We start from the raw sequence: 18,817 nt of genomic DNA on the forward strand, positions 1-18,817 counted from the left end.
GTTGCCACAAAGTTCGTGACACCAAGGGGGAGGAGTTCAAACTCAGGAAAGGAATGAGGTCTGAAAAAGTAAGAGTTTTGCTATTTTCTCATTTAAGGAAAGGAAACATCACCCAGAGAGAGGGGAAAGGAGACCCTGGAAAAGAATGGTAAATTAAGGGAGTGTCAGAACACAACCACACTGTCTCTGTGAGACCTGTAGGTAGGTAGGAATGAAACGATAAAATCTTAACTACGGGGGGTGAATTTCTCCATTGTTTTGTGTTTCTGGGTTCACGAATCTGTCAGAAGCTGGCCCAGGAGAGCATTTCTTCATGAGCACACCACCGTAGCTCGGTGTGCAGGTAGTTGGTGCCCCCTCCCACCCTGCTCAAGGAAAACCACTTACACATACAGCTGACGTAAGGTGAGGACGAAAGGCTTAAATAAGAAAAGAGAGTTAGCCCTTAGCCATGGTTTCCCAAACCCAGCTGTCTGGCGGTAAAGAACGAAAGCCCCTGTATGACCAGTGTAAGCTGTTGAGGGGCTGGACAGTGGGCTGCACCCGTGGGGCAGGACTCAGAAGCTCACCAATGACACGCCATAGTTCCGGACGGGGCAGCCTCACGAGGCCTGTGTCCTTACCAATATTCCAGGTCAAGACGAAATTCGTTTTCCAAAAACTTCAAAGCACGTGCATAATATACTGAGATCATAAAGACCACCAAAGAAATAATACACTGATCAGAAAAGAACACTGATTCTTTATAAACGTGTATGGGATCTAAATGACCCCCCCCACCCCCCACCCCCAGCTGTATGTACTCATTCCAGAGGATTAGGAGAGTCTCTTCCAAAGAACCTACAGAGACCATCCTCAGAGCTTCCAGTCCCCTTGAACGGCCTCCTCTGGACAGAACTACCAGCTTGACAGCGGTGACAGTTGTCGCCGATTCACCACACAGCCACAGCCTATATCAAGTCCAGCTGTGAATAAGAAGAACACTTTTAGAAAGGAGCCAGGCCAGCCCTGGACCACTGCTTCCCTGGTGGGAGGGAGTTTAAGGAGAAGGGCTCCCTCACTGCTAACTGTTTTAGGAGTTAAGAACCCAGTGAGTCATTACAGCACTAAGGACTCCTCCACAAACAGACTGAAAGTTTTTACCGGAATTAGCTGTCGTGTGAGGCTTAGAGGCAGGAAGTTTCCCCACATGAAGGGTGGATACAAAGGCAAGACTTCCGGAGCCTCCCAGGCAACCAGATGAGGTGTGAGCAGGTCCAGAAAGCCCCCAAATGCCTCTCGGCTGATTTTGTTTACATTAAGTTAATTGACAACATTCAAGAATTAGGCTTTTAAAAGGCTGTTTCTGTTTGTCAACCCACACAAATTACATGCTGTAGTGCTTATTTTGGTTGAGAGCAATTTCAGTAAATTATGACATTATGATACTAAAGGAACGACCTCACCAGCTCTTTTTCAGTCCTTCACAAGGGAGGATTAAACTGAATGAACAATATAAGTGAGACCAGAGAGCACAGGAATTTCCATTATGAAATTACCTATCTGATTACATATATAACGGCAATAAATAATAGTGTAGGGAGCTTCTGGTGGGTCAGCAATTGAGCCTCAAACAAGAAACAGGCCTGTGATAAGCAGCGCTGGGCTGTATTTACATTCAGACGAGTTCGATCTGGAGAACACCCGGTATAGATTAAAAGCACTTACTAAATCATCCACGTCACCACCTTCTGCAAACATGGCTGTTGTGTCTTCTTTTGGACTTTCTCTAGGGGACAGAAACTGTGAACAGAAAGCCAGGCATGACACCAAAATGAGATTTTTGCCTCTTTGGATGGAGGGCACTGGCTGCTGGCAGTGCCACAGGCAGACCTAAGAAGGCTTGCTTAGCAAAGTCTCACTGCAATGGCCTTAAAGAAGCATCATCTTGACACATACTCCTTGATTTGGCCCTGGACGAGAGAACCAATTTTTAAGCTGAATAGCTCACATTAAAAAGTCACCAAGAGAAAGTTCTTGTGAAGAGGGAGAAAACGACATGGTTTGCCAAGGCAGTGACCCCACCGGAGGGTCCCATGTCAGGCACTGAGGACACTCCCATCTCTGTTTCCACAGGGGAAGCATTAGGGTTCAGAAAAGAACCAAACCTAGGGCTCCTAGGTGGGCCAGTCAGTTAAGTGTGCAACTCTTGATTTCAGCTCAGGTCATGACCTCAGGCTCACGGGCTCGAGCTCCAAGCCGAGTGTGGAGCCTGCTTAAGATTCTCTGTCCCTACCTCTCTCTCTGCCCCTCTCCCCTGCTCATGTTGTCTCTCTCTTTCTAAAATAAAAAAAAGAAAAGAGCTAAACTCCCGAAACGAGTATGTCTTAGTCTCTTCTGAAAGGAGCATAAGAACCAAGTGTTTGAACTCAACAATTAGAATCTAATTCCTCAACTCTACGGAGGACAAAAGGAAGGATTTCCTGTAAATGACATCAAACACAAAAACTGGTGAGCTTGGGAGGCCGTGCCATTCCTTTCCTAGAAATCCTTCAATTGGTTAGAGAACGTCTGAAGAAGGAAGGTGGATGAGACAGCTTCTAATGCATGCTTCAGCATTAGTATTCTAGACCTGGAGCTTCGGAAAAGCAGATGCACAGAAAAGCAAGTGCCCTGAATTGAAGTCTGCAAGCATCTAGGGATGAAATTCAGATTTTAAAAGGGTACTGGGTGCCCTTGAAAATCATCTGAACACTCCTGCTCTCCACCCTGTCCCTCTAGGAGATAGCGGTGGGGTGGGGACTCCCTTCCTCCAGCCATGCAGGGAACTGCATCTGAGAGCTAGGTTTTGTCAACCACTTATCTAACCCCAGAGGGTGATTGCTCTTTTGGTGCTCTAAGTACCTGAAATGGCAGCAGAGCCAAACCTGGGGGAGTGTTTTTAAAGTGGGAGGTGGAAGGTGGGGTTTCTCTCTCCCCAACAGCACTCCTCAGGGCCAGTGTGCACGGAGCACAAAGCCAAAGTCACCCTTAAACATCCAGATGGCCAACAGACACATGAAACGATGCTCAGCATCCCTCCTCATCAGGGAAATACAAATCAAAACCACACTGAGATACCACCTCACGCCAGTCAGAGTGGCTAAAATGAGCAAATCAGAGAACTCTAGATGCTGACGAGGATGTGGAGAAACGGGAACCCTCCTACACTGTTGGTGGGAATGTAAACTGGTACAGCCCCTCTGGAAAACAGTGTGGAGGTTCCTCAGGAAACTAACAATAGAACTCCCATATGACCCAGCAATAGCACTGCTAGGAATTTACCCAAGGGATACAGAAATGCTGAGGCATAGGAGCACATGAACCCCAATGTTCATAGCAGCACTCTCCACAATAGCTAAAACATGGAAAGAGCCTAAGTGTCCATCAACAGATGAATGGATCAAGAAGATGTGGTTTATCTATACCATGGAATACTACATGGCAATGAGAAACAATGAAATCTGGCCATGTGTAGCAACATGGATGGACCTTGAGGGTGTTATGCTGAGCGAAATAAGTCAGGCAGAGAAGGACAAATATCATATGTTTGCACGTATAGGAGGATTAGGAGGAACTTGACGGAGGAACAAGGGGGAGAAGAAGGGGGGAAATGGTGGGGGAAAGGGAGAGAGGCAAACCATGAGAGACTCTTGAATGCTGACAAAAACTGAGGACTGATGGATGTGGGGGGGAGGGGGGGATGGGCATGGAGGAGGGCACTTTGGGGATGAGCACTGAGTGTTATGTAGAAACTAATTTGACAATAAACTATTTGTAAAAAAAAAAATTAAAAAAAAAAAAACTTTAAAAAAAAAAAAAAAAAAAAAAACAAAGTCACCCTTAAAAGGCCGTGTGCAGCAAGTGTCAGGAAGCCAGTGCTGCACGTCCTGCCATCCCTTGTGTGCACAAACTCATGCACATGGGTAATAAGATGGCAACTGTGGAGGCTGGATCTGCAGAACTGGCACCGTGGACATGGCCATGACATTTTGCTTTGGACTCAACCTCCGTCCTGGACTGTTTTTCCTCAGTCAAAACCACCTCACCATTCCTTAACAGTTTTGACTGAGAGATTAAGGAACTTATCTTCTTCTAAGGACACTTATGGATCTTTCCATGGCCCTTTGTTGACCTTAAACTGGACCACGTTCAATGCTGGGCATCAATGGTATAAGAGACAGAAAATGCTAACAAAGGGGGATACAGTCTGAAGTAGAACTATAATGGGGCCTCTATACCATTAATTTTTTATTTATTCCAGTTGATTGTTAGAGATATCTGAGGACCAAGTAGAGATAAATGAATCAATCACATGTGTACCTGCATATGGTGTATGTCTAAAGATTAAACTCTGCCTTCTATCCTAGATTCCAAGAGATCAAGGATATCCTAGATACTTTAGATTATGATTCTAACTATCATTATTAAAAAATGATTTTAACTTTGTTCCTCGCCTCTCCTACACATTACCATTCACCTGCATGATAGTTCTGATAGTAGGAATGCACAGCTAAAAAGACTTACCCAGTTTGGGTGAAAAGGGTTAAGCGCAGAGCTGTGTTTTGCCATAAACCTCTGGGGGGGCCACACATGAGCAGCACCTGCCAAATCAAACAGACTCCCAGGGCCCAGCAGTTCTGCAGTCTGCCATACCCTTTCTCACCCTTAGGAACCGGATACGTGATAGGTACTTGCCAGTCTAGAAAACCCTAACATTTTCTGGCACACAGCCCCTAAGAGCTCCAAACTCCATCCCCTCCTCAACTGCACAGCCCCCTTTCACGGTGCAATTACCGGATAAATGAAGGCAGGGCTGTCTGCACAGTACGACCACAGTGCATACAATTAAACACAAACGGCCCATCTCAGAGACCAGGCCGACCTCCTAGGAAGAGGGGAGCACCAGCAAGCAAACTCTCATTTCCATCACATGCTAAGCACCTGCAAGCGATTCTCCTGACAAATCTGCTTCACACTTCTATGTAAGCGAATGATGGCTAAAAGCCAGGCTGGGCTGCCATCCATTATCTCCCCAAAGCCCCAGGCAAGGCTGATCCCTTACACATATCACTCCTCTTCATCAGAGTTTTTAACTGCAAGTAATTTGCAGGCTGTGCAGTGTGACGGGAAGCTGGAGATATAGCAGAGAATTCAATGATTGGCCTGCTTTCTCAATAAAAGCAACAGATTCTCTGAACACAGCAGGAAGGGGCAGGAGCCAACTCTCATCTTTTCTTACGTTCTTTCCCTCTGCAATGCCGAGAAGTTGAGAATAAATAGAAAGGATACTTGTGTGACACACTCCTCCATCCTCAAACCACCAGGATTTATGTGGGGTTACCAAGAAAGTGTCCTTACTTGAAGAGCTCTATGAAATGGATAAACCGCTGCTTTGCAAGCACACCGAGAAACAATCCTGGACACAACAGAGAAATGGAGTCAATAACTTCGATATAGAGACATCCAGTCTAATCCCTCCATAAGACTAAAAACTAATAATCAGCTTGTGCTCAGACCCTTACCAATCCCTGAATTAAAATCACATGGCTTCCAGTGGGCTGACTCCAATATCAGGTGATTCTAAAGAATCACCCATAATCCAGATGTATAAAAGCATCAGCAAGAACAGGTCTGTTTGCATGTATTTTGTCTAAAAGGACATCCATGTGGGTTTACACCCTGTGTATCTTACATCGTGCCACAAGGGCCATATTGCATGGCAGAGAAATCCGGCAACCCGCTGTGGGAGAACAGAACCGTAACCCTAGCTAACCTCAGCCTCGTGGGCAAGCTGCTTAACCTTTCTATAATTTGTTTCCCTCAAAACCCAAAAGGGAATAGTAGTGCTCACTCTATCTCATGGGGTTGTGGTGGGCCTCAGATGGAAGAAAAGTATGCAAACTTGCTCTGTCATACTGTAGGTTTTATGTTCCAATTCCTAGCAATATACCTGCTATATGTCTACCAAATGAGGTGTACAAGAGACCTAGCATTTTTTATTCATAAGTTTGTCCAAGTCTGGAAATGATCAAATGCCCACCATGAGGGGAATGGACACATAAATTGTGGTATAACCATAAAAGGGAACACAGCTATAATAAAGGATGAAGCACTCTAACATCATGGATGAATCATAAAGGTTAAGGACAGGCAAAACTGCTCTCAAGTGACAGGTGTCAGAACAGTGGTTACCTCAGGGACCAGGGGTTTCTGAAAGGGAAGGGTACAAAGAGGCTTCTGGGGTGATGTAAATGTTCTATGTTTTGATCTCAGTGGTGGGTAACCTAGGCATGTAAATATATAAGAATTTATCAGGCTGCGTATTCAAGCTTTGTGCACTTATTACATGTGTGTCCCACCTCAATAAACATTTTAAAATCATATATTAGAAGTAGCAACCTCTAGAAATAAGTCAGGCAGAGAAGGACAAATATCATATGTATGCACGTTTAGGAAGATTAGGAGGAACTTAAAGGAGGACCATGGGGGAGAAGAAGGGGGTAAATAGTGGGGGAAAGGGAGAGAGGCAAACCATGAGAGACTCTTGAATGCTGAGAAAAAACTGAGGACTGATGGATGGGGGGGGAGGGGGGAGATGGGTATGGAGGAGGGCACTTGTGGGGATGAGCACTGGGTGTTATATGGAAACCAACTTGACAATAAACTATTTGTAAAAAAAAAAAAAAAAGAAGTAGCAAGCTCTAAACAAATATAAGGTAAAACTGTAGCATTTTCCCTGCTGCTTTTCTTTGAATTAGCATACAGAAACAACTACACCAGAGATTTATGGCAGAAAAGGAAAGTGGGAGAGAGCAAAGGAAAATTATCATGGGGCCAATGGGAGACAGCAGTTAAAGAAAACTGTTCTCAAGAAAGGATTCTTAAATTTTATCTTATAATCCATCACAGGCTTTGGAGATCTCTCACAGACTCACACACAGAAAACTGGGCTTCCCCCTGCAGGGAGAGGCAAGAGCATCTTTCCTGTACATAGATGTGGCTGGGGGCATGGAGCGGTGGGGCCAGGGTGTGGTGGGAAGAAGACTATAATGGTCTCTGGGGGTCTTGATTCTACTTGATTCTGTTAGCCATGAACCTGCCAGAGGACACTAAGTAAGTCAATGTCACTTCTCTAGACGGAGGCTGTAAAATGACCAGATTACTAAATTCCTACCATCCAAGATGCTGAAGCGGAAAATCAGTAAATGTCAACAATAATCAAGAAGGCTGGATTAGGAGGCTACAAGGACCACAAGTGCTAATGAGGTAATTTCCTCCCACAGAGTTTCTATCAAATGATTATTTAGACATAGCTGGACCCCCTTGGTGTCCGTGAAAAACTGCAAAGCCATGGGGATAAATCCTCTTTCTCCTCTGTGCTCTTAGTATGGAGTAATAGGAATGAAGGACTGGGGGCCAGTCCTAGAACTAGACTCTCGGCCAGGGACTTACCAATAGATCTCAGCCATGTTATTTTACTTCCTGGGGCCCTATGTTTCTTCATCTATGAAATAAGGAGTTTAGTCTAATCAGTATTTTTCAGGTTCTGTTCCTTGAGGTCCTGCATGTTCTTCTGAGTCCCCTGTGCATGGGTAACCCAACCTGCCACACTAGCTGTCCACTCGCTGAGCACCACCCTTCTCTGCTTTATTTACCAGGATTCCCTGTAACCTTTACGTTTTAAAAGTAAAAATTCCGTTAGAAGATCATGAGAATTCTTTCCAGCTGAATGAAATTATATACAACTTAAGCCAACTTCCTCTGCCTTAGTTAAGGATCTGGCTTGTTTTAATTCTTCTAACCCAGGGCTTCCCAGTATCATTATTCAATATTTAGGGCCAGAGAATTCTTTTGATTCTTAATTTTTTATTTGAGAGAGAGAGAGAGAGAGAGAGAGCTAGCGAGCAGGGGAGAGGGGCAGAGGGAGAGAAAAAGAATCCTAAGTAGGCTCCACACTCAGTACAAAGCCTGATGTAGGGTTTGATCCCATGACCTTGGGATCATGACTTGAAATCGAGACTCGGCTGCTCAGCTGACTGAGCCACCCAAGAGTCCCCAGATAATTATTTTATGTTAGAGGGACGCCTTGTGTACCAGAGGATGTTTCCCAACATCCTGAGCCTCTACTCACTTGGAGTCAGTAGCACCCATAGCCCCCATTGTAACCACCAAAAATGACTCCAGACAATGCCAAATGTCTCTCAGGGAGCAAAATCATTCCTGGTTGAGAACCACTGTTCTAACTCTAATATAGGTTACCAAGAGGAAATTTAGTTAAAAAAAAAAAAAAAAAAGGCTTTGATAAAGAAGATAAACTTCAAATGAAGAGTCAGCCTAGCCTAACCTTCCACAAGTCCAGGTGTTACTACTGGTGGCCCCGGGGCAAACACCTTCCTGAAGCTCCTAGAATATGCCAGGGATAAACAGCACGCCAGCCACCACAGAACCACGCTTTGGGAGGTGGACACGAGAGGTACCCGAAGGCTCTCCCAAACATCAAATGAGAATGTGCGTCTGACAGTAACAAAGAGAAACAGAAAAAGTTAAGTGAGGGGCGCCTGGGTGGCTTAGTCGGTTAAGCGTCCGACTTTCGCTTAGGTCATGATCTCGCGGTTCGTGGGTTCGAGCCCTGCGTTGGGCTCTGTGCTGACTGCCAGCTCAGAGCCTGGAGCCTATTTCAGAGTCTGTATCTCCCTCTCTCTCTGACCCTCACCTGCTCACACTGTCTCTCTCTCTCTCTCTCCTAGAAATAAATAAAAATATTAAAAAAAAAAAAAAAGAAAAAGTTAAGTGAAAGAACTGGCAAACTATAGTGACAATAAAAGCAAATGTGAAAGAGGGATCATGTGTGTAGTCTAGGCTTCAAAGTGAAACGAGAGCTATGAGTGACTTTAAAAGAGAGAGACTATCGGGGCACCTGGGTGGCTCAGTCAGTTAAAAGTTCGACTTTGGCTCAGGTCATGATCTCATGGTTTGTGAGTTCGAGCCCCGCACCAGGCTCTGTGCTGACAGCTCAGAGCCTGCTTCGGATTCTGTTTCTTCCTCACTCTCTGCCCCTCCCCTGCTCATGCTCTGTCTCTCTCTCCATCTCTCTCAAAAATAAACATTAAAAGAGAGAGAGAGAGAGAGAGAGAGAGAGAGAGACACTATCTAAACTTACGTCATGGAAGAATTTTATTTCTGTAGCAGGTCTGACTTACCTAGATTTCTCAGAGAGTCCTTATATCTACACTTTTCGAGAATATGCCAGAGGGAAATGGCTCTCCATAAGACGTGCAAGTGTAAAGTTAGGATTTAATTTTCATGTAGACCAGACATCCCTTGCACATTACCAACATTTAGTAACAATTTGACAGCTTTCTAACGTCAAGTGACTTATGCTAAGTACCATGGCAGACTTGAAATGGACTGTGATGACTGCCCTTCAACCTGATTATAGTCCAGTTTCCTTAACCGATTACTTGGGAAGTGACCAAACTTAACACTTCCTCTGTAGGCGATGTAAATCCTGTGGTGCAAGGTCAGAAGAGGCTCCCCCTCCCTGACCTGATGCAGTGTGTCTCTCCTGGAAACCACAAAAAGCCAGCTCCCCTGAGCCAGACCCTCCCTCAGTGATTCTCCCTATTACCCTCTGTACGTGCATTCTCTCGCCCACAATCAACAGGTGCCACTTAAAAACATCTTTAATACAGGAGCACCTGGGGGGCTCAGGCAGTTAGGAGGCTGGCTCTTGGTTTCGGCTCAGGACATGAAGTCACGGTTTGTGACTTTGAGCCTTGCATAGGGCTCTACGCTGGCAGTGCAGAGCCTGCTTGGGATTCTCTCTCTCTCCTCTTCTCAGAAAATAAATTAAAAAACTTAAAAAAAAATTTTTTTTAATACAAAGGATTAAGTTTTCCCCCTGACAAACAAAATGAGTGCCTTGGGAACAAAAAAGATGGGAAGTTTTCAGAGTTGTCTTAATTCACAACCAACTGCAATCAGTTCTGCTGACATTGGAACCATGTAAGGGCAGCGCCCCATACCTAGTCATTAGCTGAAATTCCTCTCTGCAGCTTAATTAACAGACATTAAGATTCCCCATGGTTAGACTCTGTGCCCTTAAGTTCCAAAGAAGATACTGCATTTGCAGCACAGAATAAGGCTCAGACAATCTGTAAGACGCACATCATCCCTTCTTAGATTTTTTTCCTCTCTACTATTCTGGACTCCCTTACCCATGACACCTTTGGTTAAGATGCACCACTGAGAGGAAAACACTACCTTTTTCAGATCAAGTGCTTCTCTTCTTTCTTCGTTAATAGTAATATGTACTCAACTGTCACCTGGATGACAGATTTTTTTTAATGTAATAATGACGAAAATTAAATGGTTTATCTTGACTTACTTTACTTGTTTAGCAAAAGCTGACTGATCAGCCTTCACACTAAATGATGGTTAATTTTTTGTGTCAACCTGGTTAGGCCACAGTGCCCAGCTACGGTGTGAAACACTACTCTAGGTGTTGCTGTGAAGATGATTCACGTTTATAATCAGCGGCCTTGAAGTAAAGATTACCCTTGGTAATAATGGGAGGTCTCATCCAATCAACTGAAGGAATTCTGCTTCAAGAGTGTAACACATTAATCTTGCCTAAATTTCTAGCCTGCTGGCCTGCCTTACAAATTTCAGATTTGCCAGTCCCCACAATTTCATGAGCCAATTCTTCAAAATAAATAAATCTTTCCCCAAACCTCACACACATACACCCCCATATATATATTCTATTGGTTTGGTCTCTCTGGAGAGCACTGAATGATACGCTCTAGTTCAAGGGGGAAATACTATCATGTCATTGTATATAAAGTAACAAACAGAAATAAAACCAAGCAGTTAGATGGAGTACTCTTGCGTACGGACATATTCACGGTATTGACTGTGGCAGAAGAGGGTACAGACACTGTGGAGCCCCTTCTGAGACAAAAGTCGGCATTTTAGAGTATGCTTCTAAAATTTCAGGATCTTACTTCCTGAAAGCAGGGACCATATATGTTCTTTAACAAAATGCCTTTGCCAGGCAAAGTGCTTAATACAGATTTTTACATATTCTAACTTCTTTCCCAAAAAATACTATGGTTTCTGCCAAATGCCTTTATTGAGTTGAAAATTCAAGGCATGTTTAAATTTGGCCTGAATTTAGCCATAAGATGAAAACTTCCAGCCTTGTTCCTGCCATTCCCTTAACAGATTCCTGTCTGCCAGCCCAGACCAAGCTCTCCCTTAGCACGTGCTGGTTGGTTTTTGAATCTCCACCACCTTCCTCTGCAACCCTGTAACTGGCGGCTTAAGGGCAGGGTGCTGTCTTATCCCGCACAGGGCCCAGCAGATGGTGGGGGCCCCGCACGGTAACTGACAGCTGCTGGCTATTGTGCCAGCAGGACTGGATCAGTCAGAACTGCAACTGAAGTTCAATGTTATGAACCATCTACTTGTGAGATATTCTATTTAATTTTATTAAAATGCATTAAAATTTCATGGGGCACCTGGGTGGCTCAGTCAGTTAAGCATCTGACTTTTGATTTTGGCTCAGGTCATGATCCCAAGGCCAGGGGATCCATGCTCAGCATGGAGCCTGCTTAAGATTCTCTCTCCTCTCTCTCTCTCTCTCTCTCTCTCTCCCCTTCCCTCCCTCCCTCCCTCTCCCCGACTCATACCCTCTCCCACACAAATATAAAATTAAAAAAAAAAAAAGAAAAACCTTAAAAAAATTTCACAACAAACCTGATATACAATGAAAGATTACTAAACTCAATAGCCAAATATATTTGATTCATAGTTGAATCAGATAGAAACAGGGAGACCTTGGCCTATTTGTGTCAATACATGGGGTCTTTTTATTAACAAAAACACCTTTGGAATACTCTGTCTTACTCTGCAATACTAGGGTTTCTCTACTGTCTATGCACTACAATCACCTGGGGGCTTTAAAACCCCAAACCCTGCCCAGGATCCTCAATTTCAGACTAGCACAATCTTTGGGGGTAGGGCCTGGTCATTAGCTTTTTTAAAAAATATTTTTATTTTTTAATTTTCTTTTGAAGAAAGAATTTTTGTATGAGCAGTAGAGGGAGAGAATCTTTTTTTTAAAAAATATTTATATGAGAGAGAGAGACAGAGACAGAGAACACATGTAGGGGAGGGACGGCAAGAGGAGGACAGAAGCAGGCTCTGTGCTGACAGCAGCAAGCCTGATATGGGGCTCAAACTCATGAACCACAAGATCATGACCTGAGCCAAAGTCTGATGCTCAACTGACTGAATAACCCAAGCTTAGCACAGAGCCCCACATCGGGCTCAATCTCACAACCCTGAGGTTATGACCTGAGCCAAAATCAAGAGTTGGCCATTCAACTGACTGAGCCACCCAGGGGCCCCCTTCCAGTTTCTTAAATAATAGTTCCCCAGGTGACTAATGAGTGGCCATCGTGGGAATCACTGAGCGACCTGGATTTCAGAGCCTTTACCAGGGTCCAGGCAAAGCTTGGTATGTACTAGGGACTTCACGAGCTGTATAGCCAACAGAGCTGTGGTTTCAAGTGAATTGTAGAAGCATGACTAAAGTCTATGAAAAACTGAGGAAGTTTACAATATCAGCCACAAACATGGCACAGTTGAAGGAATGTGCCAATTGGTTGTATAAAGAATGGATACCCTAATTTAGTTACCCTTAAAATTTAAAATTTTCAAGGAAGAATGCACATCAAGAAAATATCCTTACAATAATTCATCTAAAGACAGGGCATTATTCCTCAGTACCTTTTTGGCTTCCTCAGCTGTGACGGAACTTCCAGGGGCTTCATCTTTGGTGATCAGAGTAATTCCATCTAAAAAGTAATTCACTGAGTGAAATCCAACTGCAAAGAGTCAATCCCAATCGTACCTTCCTTTCTACCACACCTCCTCCCAGTCAGTTAAGTGTCTGACTTCAGCCCAGGTCATGACTTCATGGCTCAGGAGTTCTAGACCCACGTTGGGCTCTGTGCTGACAGCTTGGAGCCTGGAGCCTGGAACCTGCCTTGGATTCTGTGTCTCCCTTTCTCTGTTCCTCCCCAACTCATGTTCTAATTCAATAAAAAATAAATAAACCTTAAAACATTTTTTTAAATAAAAAAAAGAAAGAAAAGCCCATTTAACATCCATTTGTACCTAGAAATGGCACAGGTCACGTGTATTCTCTTAACAGGAGATCAGCTCTTAGTAAATATGTACGTTGTGTATGTCCTGTAAGTTTCTGTTCAGCAAACAATATGCTGGAGGCAATCAATAAATACCGAATCCAATCTCTTTCATCTAGCAGGTCAGCAGCAGAGGCACCAAAGTGATCTGAGTAAGCCCCATTCACCACCTACTCTAATGCTTCTGCTCCCCAGTCTAGAAGCTAAAGGGCTAAAAAACGAACTGTCAGGAAAATAGTTCCTGAGTGATGAGAAGCTGCCATTTGAAGCTGGACAGAAAGATATCAACTCCTTTTATAGAATCTGCACAGAAACACAAGTTGAAACCCATCCAAGGGCCCGACTTCAAGTGGAAAGTTTTATAATTTTCAACATGATGGTTTTCACAACAGGTATTTTTAACAGATAGTATCTTATACTTGGTTCTGAAAGAAAATCAAGTCAGGTTAAAAAAAAAAAATGGGCAAAGTGCATGAAGGCAATCGAACATCAGGCCTAACACTGAAAGAGCGTGTGCTGCCTTCTCTCTGAGATTAGTCTGCACGGGTCTAGCGTGAGGGAGTGGCTGTGGTGCATGAAGACGCTGGTCTGCTGGCGTGGCAGCCCGCGAACATGCTCGTGAAAGGCCACAGGTCTGCTGGCATGGGCAGCCTGTGAACATGTTCGTGAAAGGCCACAGGAGGGCAAAATGTGGGTGAGGTCAATGAGAGTGCTGTGGATCCAGCAGGACGGACAGGATGAAAGGGTCTCAGCACCTGAGAAAGCGGGCAGTGTTTGCCCACATGGTTTCTTCCAACAAACAGAAAGGTACCACCTTGGAAATGGGCCATGCTGCAAACAGCTGAAGATGGGACTTACATGTTGACTTATTACTTGTCACTTTTTATTTATGCTTATTAAGCAAGATTTTTCATTCACTGGATCCTGAGGATTTCCCAAGTCCACATGGAAAGTCATCAGGTCGCCACATAGCATATCATACAATGTGATTTACATTTATCTTTTGAAAAAAACAGCATACATATTTGGAAAAAATGACAAAAGACTCCTTACCCTGTACAACAATGTCCCAGAAATGCTTTAATTGTTTAATTTCCACTTTCTCTCGAAGGGTTTTCAGGAAATTGTTAAAGCACTGCTCTTCTGAAACCTGGCGGATACAGGGGTAGAGGGGTGTCAGATCGCAGCCAACATGGAGACAAGTCATTCCCAGGACAAAGTGCTATATATACTGAATCCACCATATTTATAAGAAACATATGCCATGTTCGTCTTTGGTGAAATGGGAAATGGGGTATGGCATTTCCAATTTCAGCTTTGTTCACTGAGAACCGGAAATCTTTCCATCTGTGGACGGTATAGAACTCCTCGGAGCCATATAGGTTTTTCGGTGGCCTGGTACTTTGCTTTTTAACCTTCCATATAGACAAATTCAAACAAAAATAGAAGACTGTCATCAATGCTCATATACTCATCACCTAGCGTAAACAACTGCCAACTTAGCCAGCCTTGCTCCATCTATACCCCTACCTTCTCCTTCAACCCTGGGGTTGTTTGGAAGCAAATGTCAAGCATATATACTATAAATATTTCTGTATGCAGTATCTAAAATATAGAGAGGGACTCTTTAAAAAAAATACCAACAAATTAGCATAGAAGTAAATAGTCACTCAGTATTCACATCTTCCCATTTATAAAACCTTTTTTCTTTTTGTGTGTCTATGTGTTTTGCAGTCTTGCAGTTACAAAAGGTCTCTACATTAAGAGTGGGTGATATGTCTCTGAGTCTCTTTTCATGCTCCTCCATCTCTCCCTCGCTTTTAAAAAATCTTTTATTTTTTAGAAATCCAGTGACCTGGTACTCTCAAGGGTGCGTAGTGACGACAGTGCTCAGACACACTACCAGGTTCTCTGCTCGGCTGGGGGCAGTGCTAAAAAAGCAAAATGTTTTCACTACCTTTTCCCATCTTTCCAGGTCCTCCTCCACCTGGGGCATCCTAAGGCTTATATTGACTCTACTTTGTCCAGATTTTGTCTTTTATCTGTAGGGCATTGGATCATCTACTTCTGAATCTTCTAATTTTAACAATTTTCTCATTTTCTTATTCTTTGTTAAGCACCTAAACAATTCAGGAATTAATCTGTTCACTCACTCAGCAAATATTTAATAAGCATCCACATAAGAACTAATATACACTGTAACTATGTCTACTTTAAAAATATACTTTCTAATTTAAACTTGCTCACTCTTGCCTAGAGTTTATATATAAAATCCTGGACCTACTGATAGTTTTGTAGGGTTCTTATCCTTTCTTTTATTAATGTGATGTATCACACTGATTGATTTGCGAATGAACCAGCCCTGCAGCCCAGGAATGAATCCCACTTGATCATGGTGAATAATTCTTTTTATATGCGTTGAATTCCATTTGCTAGCATCTTGTTGGGAATTTTTGCATCCATGTTTGTCACGGATATTGGCCTGTCTCCTTTTTTGTTGGGACTCTGTCTGGTTTGGGAATCAAAGTAATGCCAGCTTCGTAGAATGAGTCCAGATAAGGAAGATGTGGTTTATATATACAATGGAACACTACATGGCAATGAGAAAGAATGAAAACTTGCCATTTGTAGCACATGGATGGAACTGGAGGGTATTATTCTAAGTGAGATAAGTCAGTCAGAGAAAGACAGATACCATATGTTTTCACTCATATGTGGATCCTGAGAAACTTAACAGAAGACCACAGGGGAAAGGAAGGGGGGAAAAAGTTACAAACAGAGAGGGAGGGAGGCAAATCCTAAGAGACTCTGATTTACAGAGAACAAACTGAGGATTGATGGGGGGTGGAGGAGAGGGGAAAGTGGGTGATAGGCATCGAGGAGGGAGGGCACTTGTTGGGATGAGCACTGGGTGTTGTATGGAAGCCAATTTGACAATAAATTATATTCAATAAACAAACAAATAAATAAAATCCTAAAAGCAACTTGAAGGTTTTTACGATGTTTTTTCAAAATTCCTAATAAAACAAACAAAAAACCCACACAAAAAGTGGGCTATTGTGCTAAGTAAATTAACTTGCAGTGTTTTTAATTTTTCCTGGCATTCCAGATCCCTACTCCTGTCCTCATAAAACCCTTCTCAATAATTATACCAATATACCAATATATATTTTCAATTAGTTTCTTTAAAATAGTTAACTGGTCCTTTAATGACTGGGCCACCAGAGGTTACAATGGAAATTTTCCTGGTTCCCTAAATAGGAATCATGCAGCCTGGGTTATAATGTAATAAAAAGCTAACTCCGGGGACTAACTCCCATTTACCACACCCATCTTTATGCCCCTCAGAAAGGACAGTGATAGTAAAAAGACTTAATCATTTCTGCATCTCTAGGCAAACACTGCTATTCACGATGAGGACAATGATTTCCAAAGGCCTGTGCTTACTTGTGGGGTGCTGTCTGTCTCCCCTGTGATGGTGGCTAACTGTTTAGGAAGAGGTAGACAGGTGAGGATAGTGTTACCTGAATGGCTTCTTCCCGGAAGACTGTGATGCAGTCTATGCTCTTCATAAAATATGGTGTTTCATTAGTATCCAAAAACTGTTCGATGTGATTTATTAGCTGGCGACTTGCTGGAACATAAGACAATAAATTTATTTTCCTCATTTTGAGAGATACTTGTTAGAGAGAATATATGCTTTGTGTGCCTGTAAGTATGTATTATGGCTCAAGGGCCTCATGGCCAGTATGCACAAAAGCTATTCTTCTTTAAGAGAAGGTAGATGGGATGGGGGAGATGAGATGCAAAATGCTGATTCTGAAAGCCTATATTTGAAAGTTTGGGTAATACGTAATGATATGTGTCAAGAAATATATTTTAATTTCTAAAATGTTTAGAATTACAGCTAAATGTTCTTATGGTACTAATACTAAATTGTTTTTTTTAAATTGTTGTTGCATTTTACCCCCCACCTCCCCCCCGCCCCAGAATTTAGGGGCCATTTGGGCAGTTCCAAGGTTTCTTTCCTGATATATTCATAGAAACTAGACCCTCTAGTCCCTCCCTGAATTCTACCCATGATAAATGTCAAACACTACCAGACAGAGAAGAGTAATGAGCCAGGGATGCCTCATCTTCTACCAATAACAGGTCAAATTAGAAAAGACTAGCCCTCATCTTAATTTAATAATACCCCTTTAGAATGAGGAATCCCTGCTACACATTTTCTGCCCTCAGCCGAACTGGAATATTCTCTCTGTTGCTCAGCAGTCTATAAGCCACGAGTACTCAATAAAAAGTAACTGTCAGCAAGCAAGTCATAAATTCTACAGAAAGAAGAAATATATTAACAATGTTATTGTCAGGTTGCAACTTGAGGTTTCCTCACAAACAAACAAATATTTTTCAATATTAAAAAAAAAGCAGAGGAAAATAGAAACATAAAGTCATCAGGGGATATAAGTCACTGAGCAGACTCACATTGCCTCTTATGATTGGTGGCTGGTGTAGAACAAACCAAGTACACAGTGATGGCATAAAGGCTCACTCTCACTTGTGCCCCAAAACTGCTCTCCTGCATCTGGGCTGGCAATTTATGCTCAATGGTCAAGGTGCTCTGAGCCTGCATGATGCCATGATCACAGCCTCACATGAGCACTCTACAGCTGTGAATGCCTGTGTACACAATGCTACTGAGAGGTGCTCTCAAGGCTTGCCTCTGAAGGTTGGAGGCCACTAACTGAATCACCAGAGCACTGCTCAATGCCTTATGAAAGACATGAAACTCCGTGCCATCAACTTATTTCCTAAGGATCCTACAGCATATGGAAAGGATTAAAAAACTGGACAAAGTGTTTTCTAACATAATAATTATACAACAAGAGAAAAATATCCCCAGTAACCATTTCATCTCTTCCACCAACTAGGAGATTATGATCTCTATTATAATAAAATACTTAACAAACTTGAGGGTGAGAGAAACACTTCTCTGCAATTTCTGAAATCTTTCCCAATGTATCCCACAGCAGTGGATTAATACCCAACAATTCAAAGGAGCAAAAGGATGGCACAAAGATAGACACATAGAACAATGGAATCGAATTGAAAACTCGGAGCTGGACCCAAAGGTATACAGCCAACTAATCTTTGACAAAGCAGGAAAGAATATCCAATGGAAAAAAGACAGCCTCTTTAACAGATGGTGTTGGGAGAACTGGACAGCAACATGCAGAAGAATGAAACTAGATCATTTTCTCACACCATGCACAAAAATCAACTCAAAATGGATCAAGGACCTGAACGTGAAACAGGAAACTATCAACACCCTAGAGGAGAAAGCAGGAAACAACCTCCTTGACCTCCACCGCAGCAACTTCTTACTTGACACATCCCCAAAAGCAAGGGAATCAAGAGCAAAAATAAACTGTTGGGACCTCATCAAGATTAAAAGCTTCTGCACAGCAAAGGAAACAACCCACAAAACTAACAGGCAACAGACAGAATGGGAAAAGATAGTTGCAAATGACATATCAGATAAAGGGTTAATATCCAAAATCTATAAGGAACTCACCAAACTCCAC

At 42.9% G+C, this 18,817-nt stretch overlaps 1 protein-coding gene across 1 annotated transcript in view; it reads right to left on the reverse strand.

The window, feature by feature from the left end:
* Window positions 1–788: 788 nt before the first annotated feature.
* Window positions 789–18,817, reverse strand: part of XRCC5 (X-ray repair cross complementing 5) — an 89,382-nt gene continuing 71,353 nt past the window's right edge. Inside the window, exons 17-21 of the mRNA XM_039233146.1 lie at window positions 16,760–16,869; window positions 14,289–14,385; window positions 12,817–12,884; window positions 1,708–1,782; window positions 789–965 (exon numbers count right to left, since the gene is read on the reverse strand). Coding sequence (XP_039089077.1) covers window positions 951–965; window positions 1,708–1,782; window positions 12,817–12,884; window positions 14,289–14,385; window positions 16,760–16,869 — 365 coding nt within the window. The 3' untranslated portion in view covers window positions 789–950. The remainder of the gene's footprint in view (window positions 966–1,707; window positions 1,783–12,816; window positions 12,885–14,288; window positions 14,386–16,759; window positions 16,870–18,817) is intronic.

This window comes from Hyaena hyaena, unplaced genomic scaffold (assembly GCF_003009895.1).
Source record: "Hyaena hyaena isolate Hyena2069 unplaced genomic scaffold, ASM300989v1 scaffold_71, whole genome shotgun sequence".
Lineage (NCBI taxonomy): Eukaryota > Metazoa > Chordata > Mammalia > Carnivora > Hyaenidae > Hyaena > Hyaena hyaena.